Source organism: Hemicordylus capensis, chromosome 8 (assembly GCF_027244095.1).
Source record: "Hemicordylus capensis ecotype Gifberg chromosome 8, rHemCap1.1.pri, whole genome shotgun sequence".
Classification (NCBI taxonomy): Eukaryota; Metazoa; Chordata; class Lepidosauria; order Squamata; family Cordylidae; genus Hemicordylus; species Hemicordylus capensis.
Window position 1 is genome coordinate 31,433,389 of NC_069664.1, and position 17,172 is coordinate 31,450,560.

Sequence of the window (17,172 nt, forward strand, 5' to 3'; positions counted from 1 at the left end):
GAAGCCCAAAGAGGGGGCCACATAAGCATTGACAGGCAGCAGCAATGCCGCCACCCTCTTTCCCACATCCTGTTATTTTGGCTCTGTTGGTTACAATTTGGAAACAAACAATCGTCTTCCTTGCCAATCAATATAAATTAACACAAACAAATCCCCCTTACTAATTACCCCCAACCCCCATCTAGTCACACTCCCGTTACGACGCAAAAAAGCCACAGGAACACACAACACACTAGCCCCTCAGATGGCTGGAAAGTCGATTAAGAGGGATTTAGGAGAGGTGACATGAGGAGACTCAAGATTAATGGGTCTTTCAGTTACCAGCTTCAGCAGAAGCCGTGTGAAAGCTGTTTGGCCGTGCCAGTTCACCAAGAAGAGTCAGTCAAGCCATGCCTGAATCCTCTCTAGCAAAGGTGGACAGAAACATTCTGAGCCCCTCCATCTTTGCTCTGACTCGGCAGCAAATGACAATGCAAGAGTTCTAAAGAGTTTGTAACATTAGATTTTGGATTGTTGATGTGATCAATGGACTAATGGATGTTTGATGTTGATTTAATTTTGGGCCTACAACATCCCAGCCTGCTCTTAAGAACATGAGAACAGCCCTGCTGGATCAGGCCCAAGACCCATCTAGTTAGTCCAGCATCCTTTTTCACACAGTGGCCGACCAGATGCCTCTAGGGAGCCCACTGGCAGGAGTTGAGGGCATGCCCTCTCCCTTGCTGTTACTCTCCTGCAACAGGTACTCAGAGGCATCCTGCCTTTGAGGCTGGAGGTGGTCTATAGCCCTCAGACTAGTAGCCATTGATAGGCCACTCGTCCATGAAAACCCCTCTTAAAACCATCCAGGTTGTTGGCTGTCACCACATCTTGTGGCAGAGAATTCCACAAGTTGATTATGCGCTCTCTTATGAAGAGATATGATTTGAAGAGATCTCTTCAAAGAGCTCTGGAGCTTTGTAAGGCAAAGAATTCCAAGGACATTCAAACCCAATTTTAGCAATGCTTCTACATGTTGGATAGGTAACACTACATGATTAAAAGCCGCTCCACAGCTTGGATAGCAGCAAGTTCTGTGTGAAATTAAGCAAGAATTGACATGAAATCCAGACCCTGAGCCAAGCATCCCCTCATCTAACGCCTTGCCCATCCTGCCTTGCCCCGTTCAATTTGTTTGTGTCAACTAAATATTTTGGCACTTAATTGCAATTCAGAGTGAATTACTACAATCAATTCCTATTGCACTGAGAAAGAGCCTGACTCTTCAAAGAGACCATCAAGGCTCCCCATTAAGGCAAGCAATTATGATTGCCTACCTACTCACAGAAGAATCGACTAAACCTTTAAAGTGTCTAACATTAAATTTAAAAAAGGAGGCTTCAGCAACCTCCATCAAGATTTGCCAGACTACACAAGGCTGGAAACTCACGCCTGAAGTCTCTGAAATAAATCGTCTGTCTGTTGGGATTCAAGAGCTGAATCACGGAGTCGTCGCTGTTCTTGACTCTGCAACTGATGGTGGCAACTTCTCCTTCTACGACAGTCACGTCTTCTGTGACCAAATTCTGTCCATCACCTTCAGATGTCAAGGAGAGAGAGAAAAACAAGAGAGCTCAAACCACGCCGGGCCTTCGTATTATGTCAGAGGGGCTCAATTCAAGACAGAAGCCATACAAGATCTTCAGCAATGCAGCAAATCCATCCCTTATAAATCAGAGAAGACGGCTGGAGCACCAAGACTTATGGCTAAGGATGATTCAGCATTTTCTTTCCCTCACGTGACCCAGCTCTGAGAGAAAGGCTTTAATCCGCTACATAGGTGCATCAGCTTCAGCATGTGCACAATATCTCAACAGCAGATACACATCACGTGTGCAACAAGGGCAAGGCAGCTGTTCCCCTTATGCAAGGAGAGGGAAATCTGGGACCCACCTTTAGCAAACCAGCCAGCTAGTTTGCTGACAGGCGTCAGCCATGATAGAGCCAACTTGATCCGAGCAGAAACACAGCTCAGTGAACCAATGCTGGTCGCATCAAAACTGGACCCGTGCATGGACTGTTTTAAAAATGCCACATGTGCAAGGGCAGAGCTAGTAACTGCACCGGCCACCACTGAGATAGTTGGAGGAGCTTATTAGAAGCCTGAGTGGAGAAAACAGACAGACACCTGCCCAGGTAACCATCCATCCATTATTTTGCTAAAATAAGAGATACTATTTCTACAGCCAGGGTACTCTGTAAACAGCTGAAAAATAATACCACCCGGAGTACGAAACATAACTCCCAGGTGAAAGAAATGGGCCAGCAGGTGCAACTATGCAGTCTGCATAGACCTGTGTACTCTGACCCCTTCCCGCAATCCCTGGACTCAAAATTAGTTCAGTTCTACACAAACAAAAAAATCAGAGGGAAAAAAGGGGTTAGAAGATGCAAACTACAATCAAGACAAAGCGGGGGTGGAGGTTATAACAGAAAAACAGAGGTCTCCATTCTACTGTGCCAAGCTTTTGACTGTGTTCAGAGCTACTCATTTCTGAATTGTTTGGACCCATTTTTTTTAAAAAAAGGAAAAAAGAGCGAGTGGAGAGTAGGAAGGTGCCCCCACCACAAACATTTTGGGTTGGTCCCTCTTTTAGTTACCATTCTCTTCATTGTCTGTGCTTCATTTCCTTTACTACGGAACATAGACCTTTATGTAAATGTGCTTTTACATTGGGTACATTCCTTTTTTTATTCCAGCAATTTATCGAGGACCCAATTATGTACTTCTAGACCGAGCAGAAACTGCACTGACTATTAAGTACCTTGTTTACGGCTCCCTTCTTTCCTCCAAGCTCTGCACATTTTGTTTCAAAAGCACTGCTCTGTTTTCATGGCAGGCCTTTGCCAAGTCAACAGAACTTATAGCCGCTGTCAGTGGGCTAGCAAAATGCTTTATGTGGTTATTTAGCAAGATTTGTTTTAAATAAACCAATGCATGGGATAATGTAAACTGCCCTGGGCCACCTTAAGGAGGGCGGTATATAAACTGAATAAATAAGTACATAAACACAGACCCTCCGCCCCAGTAAACATGCACAAGAACCGAACAAGATTAAACTGCAAATTAAAATCGCAGCTTAATCCTTGTCAGGAACTGCCTGTCCAAATAGGTGAGTGTATGGAAGTGCCATACAACCCAAGTTTTGAAATGTTTCCATGAGGAGCTCCATTACCGCAGTGCATAACCGAGTTCCGCACCTGTTAAGCAGCCACCCGTCCGTGCAAGTCCATTGCCCATTGAACTCCACTTCAATTTCCCCAACAAAAAAATCAACCTGCAGATATACCAAAATCCAAGACTCCCCACTGTTTACATATGCTGTATGGAAACTAATTGGGTATCTCAGGCCAGTATTTTTCAGATTTCTAATATTATGGCACAGTTCCTCATGCCCAACCCAGGATATTAAAATTGGAAGTGCGCTTCATGCCTGTGTTTAAAAAAGGTACTTATTTCCTTGATCAGCTCCCCAAACAACCAACGGCATGATCCTTGCAATCATGGGGAAGTGTAATGAGTGTGGCCACCTAGGTACCCCACACTTCCCTTTGCTCAGTCAATCAAGGCCAAGAGATGGGCTGCATTTTCTGGGCAATGGTAATGCTCTGACAATCTTCCCACTCCCCGTCACTACCAGCTTTAGCACTAGATACATGGGGGCATCCTGGTGTATCTGTATTCCCTCCCTTGGGATGAGGACACAATCCACACTTGGACAGGAAGGCATAGGCCAGGGGTTCTCCAACCTGGCTCCCCAGATGTTGATGGACTCCCATAATCCACTGGGCCAAAGGCCATTGTGGCTGGGGACTGTGGGAGTTGCAGTCCGACAACACTTGGGATCCCAGGTTGGAGAGGCCCTCGGGTAGCTGGCTCTGCTCTGGCAAATCAAAGAGCGGTGACCATACACAACAAGTTGGCTTCCATTTCCAAGGAAGGGAATCCCTGACCCAGAAACAGCGGTTCTGTGGAGCATGAAGACCAGCACGCGGCAAATACCAGCCTATCCACGGCATCAGAGCGAGCTCTCAAAATCAGAGGAATCAACATTAGCTTTCTACATTCTGCTGGCATGCAAAATATTCACAGGGAAACTTCTCGCAAGATATCTGCCTAAGAGAGAGCAAGAAAAGCAGTTTCATCTGATTGCAATTGTTTTCAGAGCCCGGCTTCCACTACTTATATTTAAATCAGCAGGTGACACTGTGCAAGTCCAAAGCCCAAGAACAAAAAGAAACTCTCCCATTCAGTGACTCTCAACAAGGCAGGTAATATTTTATAGTCAGGAGCACCAAAATCCTCCCTCCGCCCGCCCCTTTTAATGAACTGAAGCCTGTGTGTCAGCTGCAATATCTAGGTTAAAGTAATAAAAGACACAGGCAGTGGGGGTGGAGGGGGTGAGCGAGAAGAGGCTCAGCTCTGCCTTCTACGGCTACTGGTACTTCTACCCCACCCCCCAACCGCTTCAATGCCAAATTGTTTTTCACTCGTTCATGGTACGAAAACAAGAAAAGCCATGCAGTTTGGAGTCTGGGAGCAGGATGAGTGAGAAACAGGAGGCAGACTGTACTGGGTCCAGAGTGAGATGGAAAGTGGACAAAAATTCAGAAGTCAAATCCAGGGTTGGGAGGAAGGGTGACCCATCCACCAGACCCCAATGTGTGGGGGAATGTCTTATGTCCCCCCACCCCACAGGACAAATAGCTTTTGGGTGTGGGATTTAAAGCCAGACAGCCATGCTGGGGAAAAGTCAACCCCTTTCCGAGCTCCACGGTGTCCCTCAGATTTACCCTTACAGTTCTTTTGAACTTAACAAGGAGAACACCACACATCATGCATATAAACCATCAAGGAAGCAAAGGAGTTCTTGCTGTCTTATATTTCGGGTAGCAGTTTTACATACAATACATATTTCAGGTCATGAGCTTCGAGCACAGCTAAGAACAAGTATGTACACTATGCAATTCACTATCATATACGTGAGACAGTACAGAACCTACAAAGAACTGCCTCCATGATGAAATGTAGCAAAGCGCCAAAAACCAGATGCTGGGGACAAAACTAGGGGAGTGTTATCAGCATCACACTTGCTTGTGATATTCTAGAGGTACCCAACTGGCCAATGTTGGAGACAACTGTATTGGCAGGAGTCTGGCCCAGTGCCATATAGCAGGAGATCTCAAACTTGGATCCCCAGATGATGTTGGGCTGCAACTGCCCTTATCCATGGGAGCTGCAGTCCGACAACATCTGTGGACCCACGTTTGAGAACCCCGGCAGTATAGCATTCTTAAGCTCTTACTGCTGAAAGAGAGAGAGAGAATATATATTGAGAACACCACTGCAGAACCGGTAGGCAAACCTTTGGAAAGAATTAATGCCATTCAACTGAGAACTCCAAGTACTGCAGCAAACATTCCTCACATTTTCCCCATAAACACAATGCTCACGACAAATTAAAGTCATTAAGATATGATTTCCATCTCAGTAATTATCAGCATATTCTTTTTAACATTTACTTTAAGACAATCCTATCTTTCAATTCATTAAGCTCATTCTCCCATTTACCAAGTTTTATATCAAATCAAAATCCTATTTGAATTAATAAGAATTATGGAGAAAGTAATTTGGAAATAAATGATCTGAGGTTCAAGCTATTGAAGCTTCCTATTATGAAATACTGTATGATTACAACTAACCAAAGGATTTCTTTAGGACTCTTGCAAAGACGGACCTAAATCTCTGGGGCACTTCTTGGGGTGTGTGTGTGTGTGTGTGCAGGTGCAGGGATTCTAGCTTCGTGGTTGAGAGGTTTCTGTGTGAATAACGGTGCTCTCAACTTAGCCAAGAGAGACAGAATATCAGCTTGCACACTCTGGGATATGGGCCAAGAATCAAAGGTCAGCTCACTTCCTTGGAATCTGTTGTCCCTGTCCCTAACTTCACCTGAATTCACAATTATTTTCTTTCAGATGATGAAATCATGACTATATTACATTAGACAAACTGGGGTTCATAGCTGTACAGTTCTACTTTCTCAATGAAAATGCCATTTAAAAAAAACACATACTAAGTTCAATTTGTCAACAAACAATTTAAATACTACTAGGCTAATTCTCCATTTAACTTTGATGACAGCACAGCATATTGTAGGAGGAAGAAAACTTGCTTAAAAGACAAACTAGCCTATATTCAGGCACTACAGAACCAAAACTGTGGCATGGGTGGAGACTCCAAGAGCTGCAACAGACGTGCAAGTAAGCGATCTACTAAATCCAGTGCAACTCAAGGGACAACACCAAAGATAATACGGGCTTCCCAGTTCCTTCACCCCAACTTTGAGCATTATTCACAGCAGAACCTAGGCAACCTCCTGACATTCAGGCTTACCATTCAGGTGAAAGCTGCTAGAAGTGAGTGGATTCATATAGCCATACTGTCCCCTCAGTGCCCAATAGCATTGCAACCAACTCTTTGAACAGGACTAACCAGCTGATACTGTGATGGTAGCCATATCAAGCACACCCAAGGTCTCTTCAAAAAGCTCCTTCTACTAGATTCTCAGCACTCGCTCACACCACAGCATGCTGTGGGTAGAAAGGTGCCCATTTGAAGCTACCATTCATGACCCTCCCTACAATCACCAATACCCACTTTGTTCCCAACTCCTGCTTGTCCTCCACCCCAGATTATGAGGCCTTTAGCAAGTTTACTTAGTAATGTAGCTACTGCTCCTTCTGAGGTGACCCTGCAACCATAAGGAAATGTGTTGAGCTTTCTGCCCACATAGGTGCCTCTGATGTAACAATTAGCCCGTGGGATTGCTCAATACGATCTCAGAGGGACCAACATGAACAGACGATTTCACACACTTTCTTACCAACAAGGGAATTCTGGAAGGAGTAGCAGCCATGCCAACAATAAAGGTACTGGAGAGTTTTACACCACAACCTAGGATTTACTTTCACATACTTCAGTTTTCCCAATGGGAAACATTTCTCCAGCTATTGATTTGAGAGTTCCTTCAGACCCCACCTGGAGAGCGAACATGGGCAAAGAGAGAGGAAAAGCTAACTGTCTCTAGAGAACTGCATCAAACTTCTATGAAGAGCAAACTGGTGGGGAGGGGTTGAAATGTTTCCAATTGATATTCATGATGCACAGATTTTTCCTCAATTAAAGTTAATTACCCACAAATGGAACACATAATAATCTGTGTGCTTTCTTCTTCTTTTTTATTAATCTGCTATTGTGATGTTTAATGTTAAGTTAGAATCCTATCTTCCAAGCTTAGGTATTCACTATATGGGCTTTCTGATTAGTTCTAAATTCCAAAAGCTTTTTAACTATGCAGTTTAAATATGTAAGCCACATAATAGACTATAATGGCTCCTTTGGAATCATTAGAATACATAGTAAATACGATACAGCATGACAATAGTTTAAATACACACTCAGATGATGGCTTTCTAACAAGTGGATACTTTGCATTCTATCAGCTAAATGGGCACTCACATATAGATCATCATCGTATCTCCTTGACAACAATTAAGGTCTACTGTCTCAATTTATTGGCTCCGGAATCCTCTTGGTGCTAGAAACAAAGGAAACACAATAATGCAAAATAGGACATTAAAATAAACGCAGGAAACTGCCAAGGAAAATTCAGCATGGAGTTGTTGGAATGCCACTCACCATTCTTTGTTCTGCCTTTTTACAAACAGACTATTGAGCAACCAACTGGGGAGCCTCTGAAAGACCCTTCTTGGGAGACCAAGGTGAAAATTTGGCTTGCCATCACTGACCTCTGGCTTCAGTTAAAACCTTTTCTCAACTGGTCTGGCCTTTTTTGACACTGACAGATCCCTTTAAATCACCATGGCACCAACAAGTGGAAATGAAGCTTTTGTATTATGGTTTTGCCCTGGAGTTTTTGTTGTCTTTAGGGTACGACCAGTGGATAGAATATATGGATCACCAAGAGGATTTGAGTCTTGCTCCCAGTTACTATAATTTGGAAAGAATTAACAGCTCCTTCTAACCTGCAAAGTATCTCTTACTAACTTAATGGTCCCCAGTAATAGGGAGGTCTTTACTCTGGCCCGATGTAATTGGAATTGGAAGATTTTAGACTTTAAGATTAGTAGATCCTATGGTAAGTTTGTATAGTTGAGAAGTTTGCTTTTTCTTGAATAGATGGTTGCGATTGTTATATTAATCGTATGTTATTGTTTCTGGTCACTGACTGAAATAAAGATGACTGACCCTTCTCAGGAAGTGCTCCAGGATGACTCCTAAAGCTCTCCATGAAAAACACTAACAGATTGTGAGCAAATTTAAATTTAAAATTTGGATGGTATTAATTTCTCCTTACATTCTAAGGCTGAACTATGCCAAATAAAACATCAAAACGCACACAGAAAATGTTTTGCTCCACCAGTGACCAAATCCATGTCTGTCAAACAAAACATGGTGTGCATGTCTAGTAGGGTGTTAAGCACCCTTGTGCGCTCTGCCTCTTATCAACCATGACCTACAACAATCAATTTGTCTTGCAGTAGTGAGCATGCTGTATCACCTTTGCTAAGCAGAGTTTGCCTTGGTTTGCATTTGGATGGATGCAAATGGACTCCAATTTGCATGTGAGTGCTGTCTGCTACAAGATATTCCTGTTAACGGATGGGGCTATATTTCAGTGCTAGAGCATCTGTTGTACATGAAGGCGGTCTCAGGTTCAATCCCTGGCAGCATCTCAAGTAGGCCTGGGAAAGACTCTTGCCTGCAACCATGGAGAGCCTCTGCCAGTACTGCACGAGACGGCCCAATGGTCTGACTCTGCAAAAGGCAGCTTCGTATGTTCCTAAAATGTAAACATCTGACCTAGACAGCCTTAAGTCTGCTCAGGATCACCTGTCTCCCCTGTAGAGCCTGCACAGATCCAGAGTTTATTCCTTACATTTATATCTCACCCAACTTCCAAGTGCTTGAATCACATGGGGATTCCCAGATTTCCACCTGAGGCACTAGTCAAAACTGAACTAGTCACAATTCAATTTGCTGGGATTAGAATTTGTCGAGCAATTACTCTTGTCACCAGAATTTTGTGCCCAACGTGTGATGGAGCCACAGCTCAGTGGGAGGGCACAGGTAGCCGTGTTTGACATGCAGAAGGCCCCAGGCTCATTTAGAGCGCCGCCCTTCAGCCATGATCGATTCACAAAGCAACTTGCAGTTAGAATCCACACTAAGGCGCAATTCTAATATCTATCCATTTACTAGGTCACCTTTCATCAATGTAGGTTGCCTTTCATCAACTGACTCCCAAGGCATTTTCCAAAATTTTAAGTCAAGTTTAAAATCAGAAAGAAAAAAAAACCCACAAAAAACCTAAGAATATGTTCGGCAGAATCTTCTGGTCACTGGCAGTTGGTGATACAATCCAGATTTGAGGCTCTTTCTAAGACAGAGAGAGAGAGAGAGAGCTGGACTCAGGGCTGGTGATGGTCAAGATGCTAACACAAGCAGCCCTTCTGTTGATCTGCAGCGTCTTCTGGCTTCCCAGCAGTTGATAGCACAGTCCAAGTTCTCGACACCTCCCTCATAAGGGATCTCAAATACAAGAACTGGGAAAGACTTGGGCCCAAGACCTTGTATTTCCACTGCCAGTCAACAGTCGCCAGCATGGGCTTTCAGTCAGGGTCACATCTCAGTGCAAGGCCGTGCATCAATTCCCTTTTTCACTAGAACTTGTTTCAAGGGGAAGCAGCTTCAGTTTGTTTATTCTGCTCCTGCAGCTTTCTTGCTAGTACACCCTGGGAAAGCAGAATGCGTTTGGCAGATGGCTCATGCATTAAGACTATTTTATGCAGTTTCACCGAGAGACGTTTCAATTTCAACATAAAAAGGTATTTTTAGAGCCAAGGAAAATGGTGGGGACACGTTTAGATGCTTAATTACTCCATCAAATGCTGAATTGCGTGGTATTGAACACTTTGTAAGTATTCGTTCTGTGTCCTTCGAGCCCCGAGAATCCCATTCTAATCTAATCCCATTAGCTTCAGAAGAACAGTCCTACATATTCCAAAGCACTGTTTGGTAAGACTAAGCAGTTTACATTCCATAAAGCTCTAATCACTAAGTGAAATAAATTAATGTAAATTACTGTCAAATGTAATATAGTTGATACAATTTAAGAAGGCCCAAGCATTCATCCGGTCTGGCATATTATGACTGAGACGGGCTGCACGTTTAACTAGTTTGATAAACTGGAGATTTTGTTTATATAGCAGAATTGAAAGTGGAGCCAGGACATGATTTACGGCCCTTCTTGGTGGCTGCTGATAAGCCAATCGCTTTGGATGCACAACGTATTCTGAACCAATGGTACACTTCAGGGCTCCCAACAGCACGAGGCAGTAACTTAGCAAGCCCCCAGCTCCACCGATTGTGGGGTGGCCAGTGGGTGATGCATTAATATGGAGAATAGAAGATGTCACCTAAGAAAGTTCATGCCTTTGTCTAAGTTTCAAAGCCTTTATGAGGGATTACAATAGTTAAGGTTCTGGACCTGATGATTAAGACAGATGGAGGTGGCAGCTCTGAGTGTCTCCGGAGGACTGGGGGTACGTTCACTTGAGCCAGTCTCATAGCAGCCCTGAGAGCACCTCCTCTCTCTTGGCTTCAGTTCCTCTTCTAGCCACACTTTTCTTCCCAATACTCTAACAAAAAGTCACATCTCTCAGACTGCCTGACTCTGCATCAACACCACAGAGAAACACCACTTGCATTCACTTCAGGTAGAAAGAAGGGGAATCACTCCTGGGAATCATTAGATCCCAGCTCACAAGTTACTCAGCTCTTTTGCCTACACTAAAGAAAATCTGTATTCTGGTGTTATAGCCCCATATTAAACCTTCCAACTCTTTGCATCCAACATGCCACATGGAGACACCAGTGACCATCGTGCACTGGAGGATTCTTCATGACCAGAAAATGTTCACTTTTCAGCAACACAACCAGGTTCCCATTGACAGTAAGCCAATTCGACAACCACTGAGTCTACCACTGCTGGTCACGTCACCAGAGGCATGTTGGCAGTAGTTTTATCACTGAGTTACTCACTCTTTGTTTACTACTATACACACACACACACACACACACACACACACACAAAAGTTACTGCTCACATTCTTTCAGAAACCACAATTCATGTACTTAAAACACAGGTCTGAATTTTCCAACTTCTAATTTATTGCAATTACATGGTCTTTGCAGCTGCCACAATCTCCTCAAACGGAGCGTGTTTTAGGGATGTGCGAATCGATTCGGGTACAAATCAATTTGCACCCAAATCTAACTGATTTGGGTGATTTGGAGACAAAACAAATCACCCCTGTGGTCCACTGGCTAGATTTGGGTCCAAATCGAATCACACCTGATTCGGTTTGAATCAATTTGATTCAGATCTCTCCCATTAATTTCCCGGGATTCCCAGCTTTCATTTTTTAAAAAAAGCTAAGCTCTAGACCTTGTAGAAGTGGAGTTATGGAGCAAAATGTGTGGTCACTATTTCTCAAGTGTTTGGATTCTTTGCTATATAATAGCTTTCCCTCAATGAATCCCTATGAGGATTCATTACACACCTTCATTTCTTCTATTCATTTTGACTCTTTCAACAGTGTCAACTGTCAACTGCCATGTGCCAACTACACCTCACTCCCACCCGCAAGGCAGTGGGGTACTACTCAGTTTATGTTCTTGGATTTTTTTCAAGTGTTTAGGCTCTTTGGTGTCCAATAAACTTTCCTAATCATGAATCCCTATAAGGATTCATTACACACCAAAGAGTCTAAACACCTCAAAAATTCCTAAAATATAAACTGAGTACCCAGTGGCTTGTGTGGTAGTTGGAACATGCGATGCTACTAATTCCCCGCTCCCACCAGCAAAGCAATGGGGTCAAAATGAACAGAATAAATGAAGGTGTGCAATGAAGACACCAAAGAATCTTAAAACTTCAGAAATTCATTAAAAAATAAACTGAGTACCCCAGTATGTGTGTGTGTGTTTGTGTTGGCACATGGCAGTTGACAGTTGGCACTGTCCAGTGACAGTCCACATGAACAGAAGAAATGAAGGTGTGCAATGAATCCTCATAGGGATTCAGTATAAGGAAAAGTTATTATACACCAAAGAATCCAAAGACTCGAAATATAATAACTGCACATTTTGCTCCATAACTCCACTTAAAGGCTAGAGCTTAACTTTTTTTTTTTTTTAAATGAGAGCTGGGGATCCATATTAGGGTTAGGATAGGGTGACTTTGAATCCCCATTATTTCCTATGGTGGAAATACAAATCACTAAAAACTAAAAAATTAATAATAATTAAAAATCAACCAAGCGCCCCACCGCCTTGAAATTTGGACGGTATGTGGCACCCATGGGGACCTAACCACCATCCAAATTTGGTGCCCATAGGACCTTGTGTTAAGTGGTCTGAATCGATCCAAATCTGAATTGAATGGAATAAAATACAAATCAAATCTGGGGGTGATTTGTGGGGGTAGATTTGGACACGAAACAAATCAGGGGTGATTTGTTTTGGGCACAAATCGAATTTAAAAATCAATTTGTGCACCTCCCTAGTGTGTTTCCTTTTGCTGCCTCCAGCTGTGAGCTGTGTGGACAGGGTTAGTTTAATAGACTGTACCAGAGGAAGAGGAAAAGGGAAAGGGAAAAGATTGCTTCCAAAGCAGAATAAGACAAGCACCATTCCAACATCATTTGAGTTCTAAGGCTTTATGATCACAAGACGCCGCAACACCCCACATCTGGATGGGAAATTGTCAGACTATTTTAAAAAGCTGCTCAATTAAAAAAAATTATGAAACTTTTGAGAAGAATGGACAATGTATGTTAATTGTGCTGACAATGTAAGACATTTACTTTCAATGGAGTTAATTTAGTGACATCTGTTCATGGCCAAGAGAATAAAAGGGACTATTTAAGATGAGGCTGTCAGCAAGAAACATCAACACTGCCTTGCTTCAATTAGCCTTTTCCGGCCAGAAACATGTCAAGTTACCAAGGAAAGGGGAACAACTCCGCCTTGCACATCACAGCCTTTTTCAAGCATGCAATGAAAAGAAGACACACACCGGATGTTCTTTAGGGCCAAAACACTTTGCTGAACTTCACGTTTAACAAGGCAATGAAAGCTAATATTTGCAAGTATATCAAGTATATAATCGATTGAGCACTCTCTTTATACAAGAGATAACTTTTGGCAGCAGCTGGAGTGATGGTAAGGAAGGCAGCATCCAGGAATTTGGAGAATAATGTGGGGAGAAAGGGGGCACTAGCTGGGGGGCAAGAGGAAGAGAGACTATGCAGTGCATGCCCAATCCACCAACCCCCTGAAGGGTCCCTCGGACCTGGGATTCCTGTAAGCCATACAATTTTAAGAACGCTGCTGGATCCTGCCAAAGAAAGCTAAACTTTCTTGCCACTCAGCTGTGTTTTGTAGGAAGCACTGCAGTAAGAGTCTTGCAGTTATGCTACTGTGTCTCCCCAAAAAACACGGCTTCTAAAATTACCCCGAAGTGGGCTCTTGACAAAGCATAAGAAGGGCCTTTAATGACTTGATGCACTTTAAGAAGGCTCTCTTCATTATCTGAGTAATTCCGTCTCTTTTCTGTTTTCAAGCTGCAAGTTCTAACATTGCAAAAGGTCACAAAAGATAAGTCACAACTACCTTCTCAAGAGAAACCTCACGGTTTATTGTGCTTACTGCCCATCTAGAAATTAGCTACTGCTCTGATTCATTCATCGCAAAGCGGGTGAACCTTTTGATTAAAAGTCTCCTTTTAAAGTATATTAAAAACACACACACACCAGGAGGGGAGAAAGGACAACTATATTTTCCAGGAGCAAGAACCCAATTTTTTGAGAGTCTGAGCCACCAATTAATGGATTGCCTAACCCTCCATCTTTTTTTGAGGATATGATCTTCATGCCCCAAACAAAACCAGATCCTCTCATCTCTGGTTGTTTTTAAGCACCATCTGAAAATGCACCTATATTTTAATCAGGCTTAACGTTAAAATTTTATTGATAGTTATTTTAAATTGTTTCATATGATGTAATGTTTTAATTGTTGTTTGTGTTCTCAGTCTGTAAACCACCCAGAGATTTGTATATGGGGTGGTATATAAATGCAGAAAATAGAAAATAAAATGATTATTGATGGAATAAACTCCCCACGAAGAGCTAGAAAAGTAGCAAGTCAAAAAGAGGTCCCACGTATATCCTCACATTTCAACCTAGTTCAAGAAGTCTTGCTATACAACGTACCAAGTCATGTTTCACGCATCACTTCTTAGCAATACGGGATGTGAAGACCAGTGATTAACATTAAAGCTTTAGGGGTTCTCAGACTTGCCCCCACCCCCGATGTTGCTGGATTTATTGCCTTTGGCCATTGTGGCTGCTGGAGATGCATCAGGGGGACCTCAACAACATCAGGGGAACCCATGTTGGAGAACCCCTAAAGCCCTATTGTCTGTATCATCGCTACTTCAGAATCCCTTTGGTCTAGAGACAAAGGAAAAACCCACAGGCCAGTGCTGGGCACAGAAGGAAATATGGGATGGGGCCGACACATTCTGAGAAAATGAGACAGCAGGGCCAGGTAAGGTGTCTAGAGTCTATCCTAGGCCAGGCCTTGCACTAATTTTCCCTCTAGGGTGTTCTGTGGGTGGAAAGTCATTTTCCCATCTGTAGAACACACACACTCAACACTGGCTTATGTGGAGATAAATTAGGGACGGTGAAGCACTTCACATGCTACAACAAAGAGCAACAGGACACAGACGTCTCCCACATTACACTAAGGCCAGACACTGATTCACCATCAGCTTGCTGCTGTTTTCCAGAAGCAGAACCAGCTGAAGCCTGGGTGCATCAGAGACTGGAGAACTTCTGGCGAACTTCCTGGGTGGCTTTGTCTGCACTGGGTCAGACGTGGCCTTACCACCACACCCTCACCCATGACCCTGAAGAGATGCAAGTAGCACCACTACTCCTCATGACCCCATTCCATCTCGGCTGCAGAAAGGGGCAGCCGAAGAAGGAACTGACAGCCGCTCCTAAAGGCAGCCGTTCTGCAGCCAGGCTCTGTCATCGCAATGTTTCCTGGCTCAGTTGAGGTTGCATCCCATGCTACAGTTCCCTACGAAGAAGCCCTGGAAAAGAACATGCATCTTCACAATGCTGGGAATGAAAAGTGAAATCAGAGGTGGCCTTCATAAGGCACGAATGTGCTGCACGTTGTAGTTGGAGGCATGGGGCGGGGGAGAGCTCAGTTTTCCTTTTCCTTTTTTTAATGAAGAGTAACAAACAAAGTAACTATTGCAGCCAGAAAGCTCCAAAGGCTGTCAGCTTGTCAAGATCCCCTAATTAGCATCTGTGATGAAACAGCTACCTTCATGGCCAAGTAGGTGTTGTTGGGAAGGGGTCTTCAGCATGCCTCAGACGGGGAGGCTGGTGTTGCTGCTGCATTCAGCACCACAACGGCATCTTCCAAAAGCAGGAAAACTCCAGCCTCAGATGTTTACTGTACCTGCTTCAAGGGCATTCATTAGGACCGACAGCCTGCGTGACTGAAATCTGGCTGCAAGAGGAGTCTCTTTACATCTCCCAATTCATTTCTCCTGCCAACGAGAGATGCTGAAAGCCTTCCAAATTAAAGCTTAGATCCGACATGATGAGCAGGAAGGACCCGTGTTGGAACACATCAGATACGCTCTTGGAGCCACTGACATTACTGGCAAAGCCTGTGTGTGTGTGTCGGGGTGGGGTGTGTAGGCAGAGAGGAAAAGGAGATGCATCAAGCACCCGCACTGTTCGGGTGGGGGGGAGAACACGCTCCGAGGGGGTGGGAAAGAATACATTTCGTTCATGAGACAGTTGTAAACAGATGATGATAATCAGGCTGAATAATACTGCAAGGTGAAAATTACTCACATTTCTCATGAAAAAGCCAAGTGGGTCTGGACTGTTATGTGAAGGGGCAATTTCTTACCTGAAAATTAGGTTTCCTGTGACTCACATCTGCAAGTCTATTGTGATGGGTTACTCATTCCATCAGCTGCCATTCAAGAATGCAGAGGCCGCTAATAGGAAGGGGCAATCCTTGACATTTGCTTTTCAGCTCTGCCCTCAAACATCTCTGCTGGAGAAACTCGGGCAATCAAATCGACGGCAGCAGAGCTCCCAAGGCCAGGAGATGCCGAGGAGCGGCCGTGCCCCTGAGACAGGGAGGGCGGAGGCAGTGGCAACGGCTGCTCTGCACTCACTCATTGGCCCTCAACGCCCCTCTTGGGAAGTCAGCCCACTTCTGGGCAACCCACTTCTACAGGCGATCCTGGCAGCATGCAGCTGGGAATTGGAAGCCATGCAAAGCCCGGTATGGTGACGTGGCCACCAGGGCAGAGTCTGGCGCTAGGATGGAAGCACGGACCGGGCATAGGGTTAGGAGCGCTACAGCAGACCAAGGTGGGTCCCTCAGTCCAGCCTTTGGTTTCCCACAGTGGTCATCACCACAGAGGAGCATAGGGAGCTGCCATAGACTGAGTCAGACCCGTGGTCCTTCTAGCTCAGTATTGTCTACCCAGACTGGCAGCGGCTTCTCCAAGGTTGCTGCCGGCAGGAATCTCTCTCAGCCCTATCTTGGAGATGCTGCTGCCAGGGAGGGAACTTGGAACCTAGATGCTCTTCCCAGAGTGGCTCCATCCCCTGAGGGGAATATCTTCCAGTGCTCACACATGTAGTCTGGTCGCATTCATGTGCAACCAGGGTGGACCCTGCTTAGCTAAGGGACAAGTCATGCTTGCTACCACAAGACCAGCTCTCTCCTATGCCACATCTCGTGGCAGTGAGTTCCATAGATGACTAAAGAATCACCCAAGGGACATGCTTCCAGAGGCAAGTGTGGAAAGGCAGTCAGACTCTAGAGCCTCCCCTTCCCCCGTTACCTCTTGTTGAGCATCTCGTTCTGCCCTCCCCATCCAGGAATGCACCCCTCTGCATGCACTGCTTTCTCTCAGCCACACACAAGCAAAAGAGAAA

At 44.3% G+C, this 17,172-nt stretch overlaps 1 protein-coding gene across 8 annotated transcripts in view; it reads right to left on the bottom strand.

Moving 5' to 3' along the window:
• The window catches only part of CADM1 (cell adhesion molecule 1), a 247,638-nt gene that overhangs the window by 62,932 nt on the left and 167,534 nt on the right, over positions 1-17,172 (bottom strand). For 7 of the 8 annotated variants that reach the window (XM_053269305.1, XM_053269304.1, XM_053269308.1 and 4 more), the window contains exon 2: positions 1,430-1,576. In XM_053269305.1, the coding sequence (XP_053125280.1) occupies positions 1,430-1,576 (147 nt within the window). Of the gene's footprint in view, positions 1-1,429; positions 1,577-6,433; positions 6,486-17,172 lie in introns of those variants that run through there. The other variant, XM_053269310.1, reaches the window with a different exon arrangement.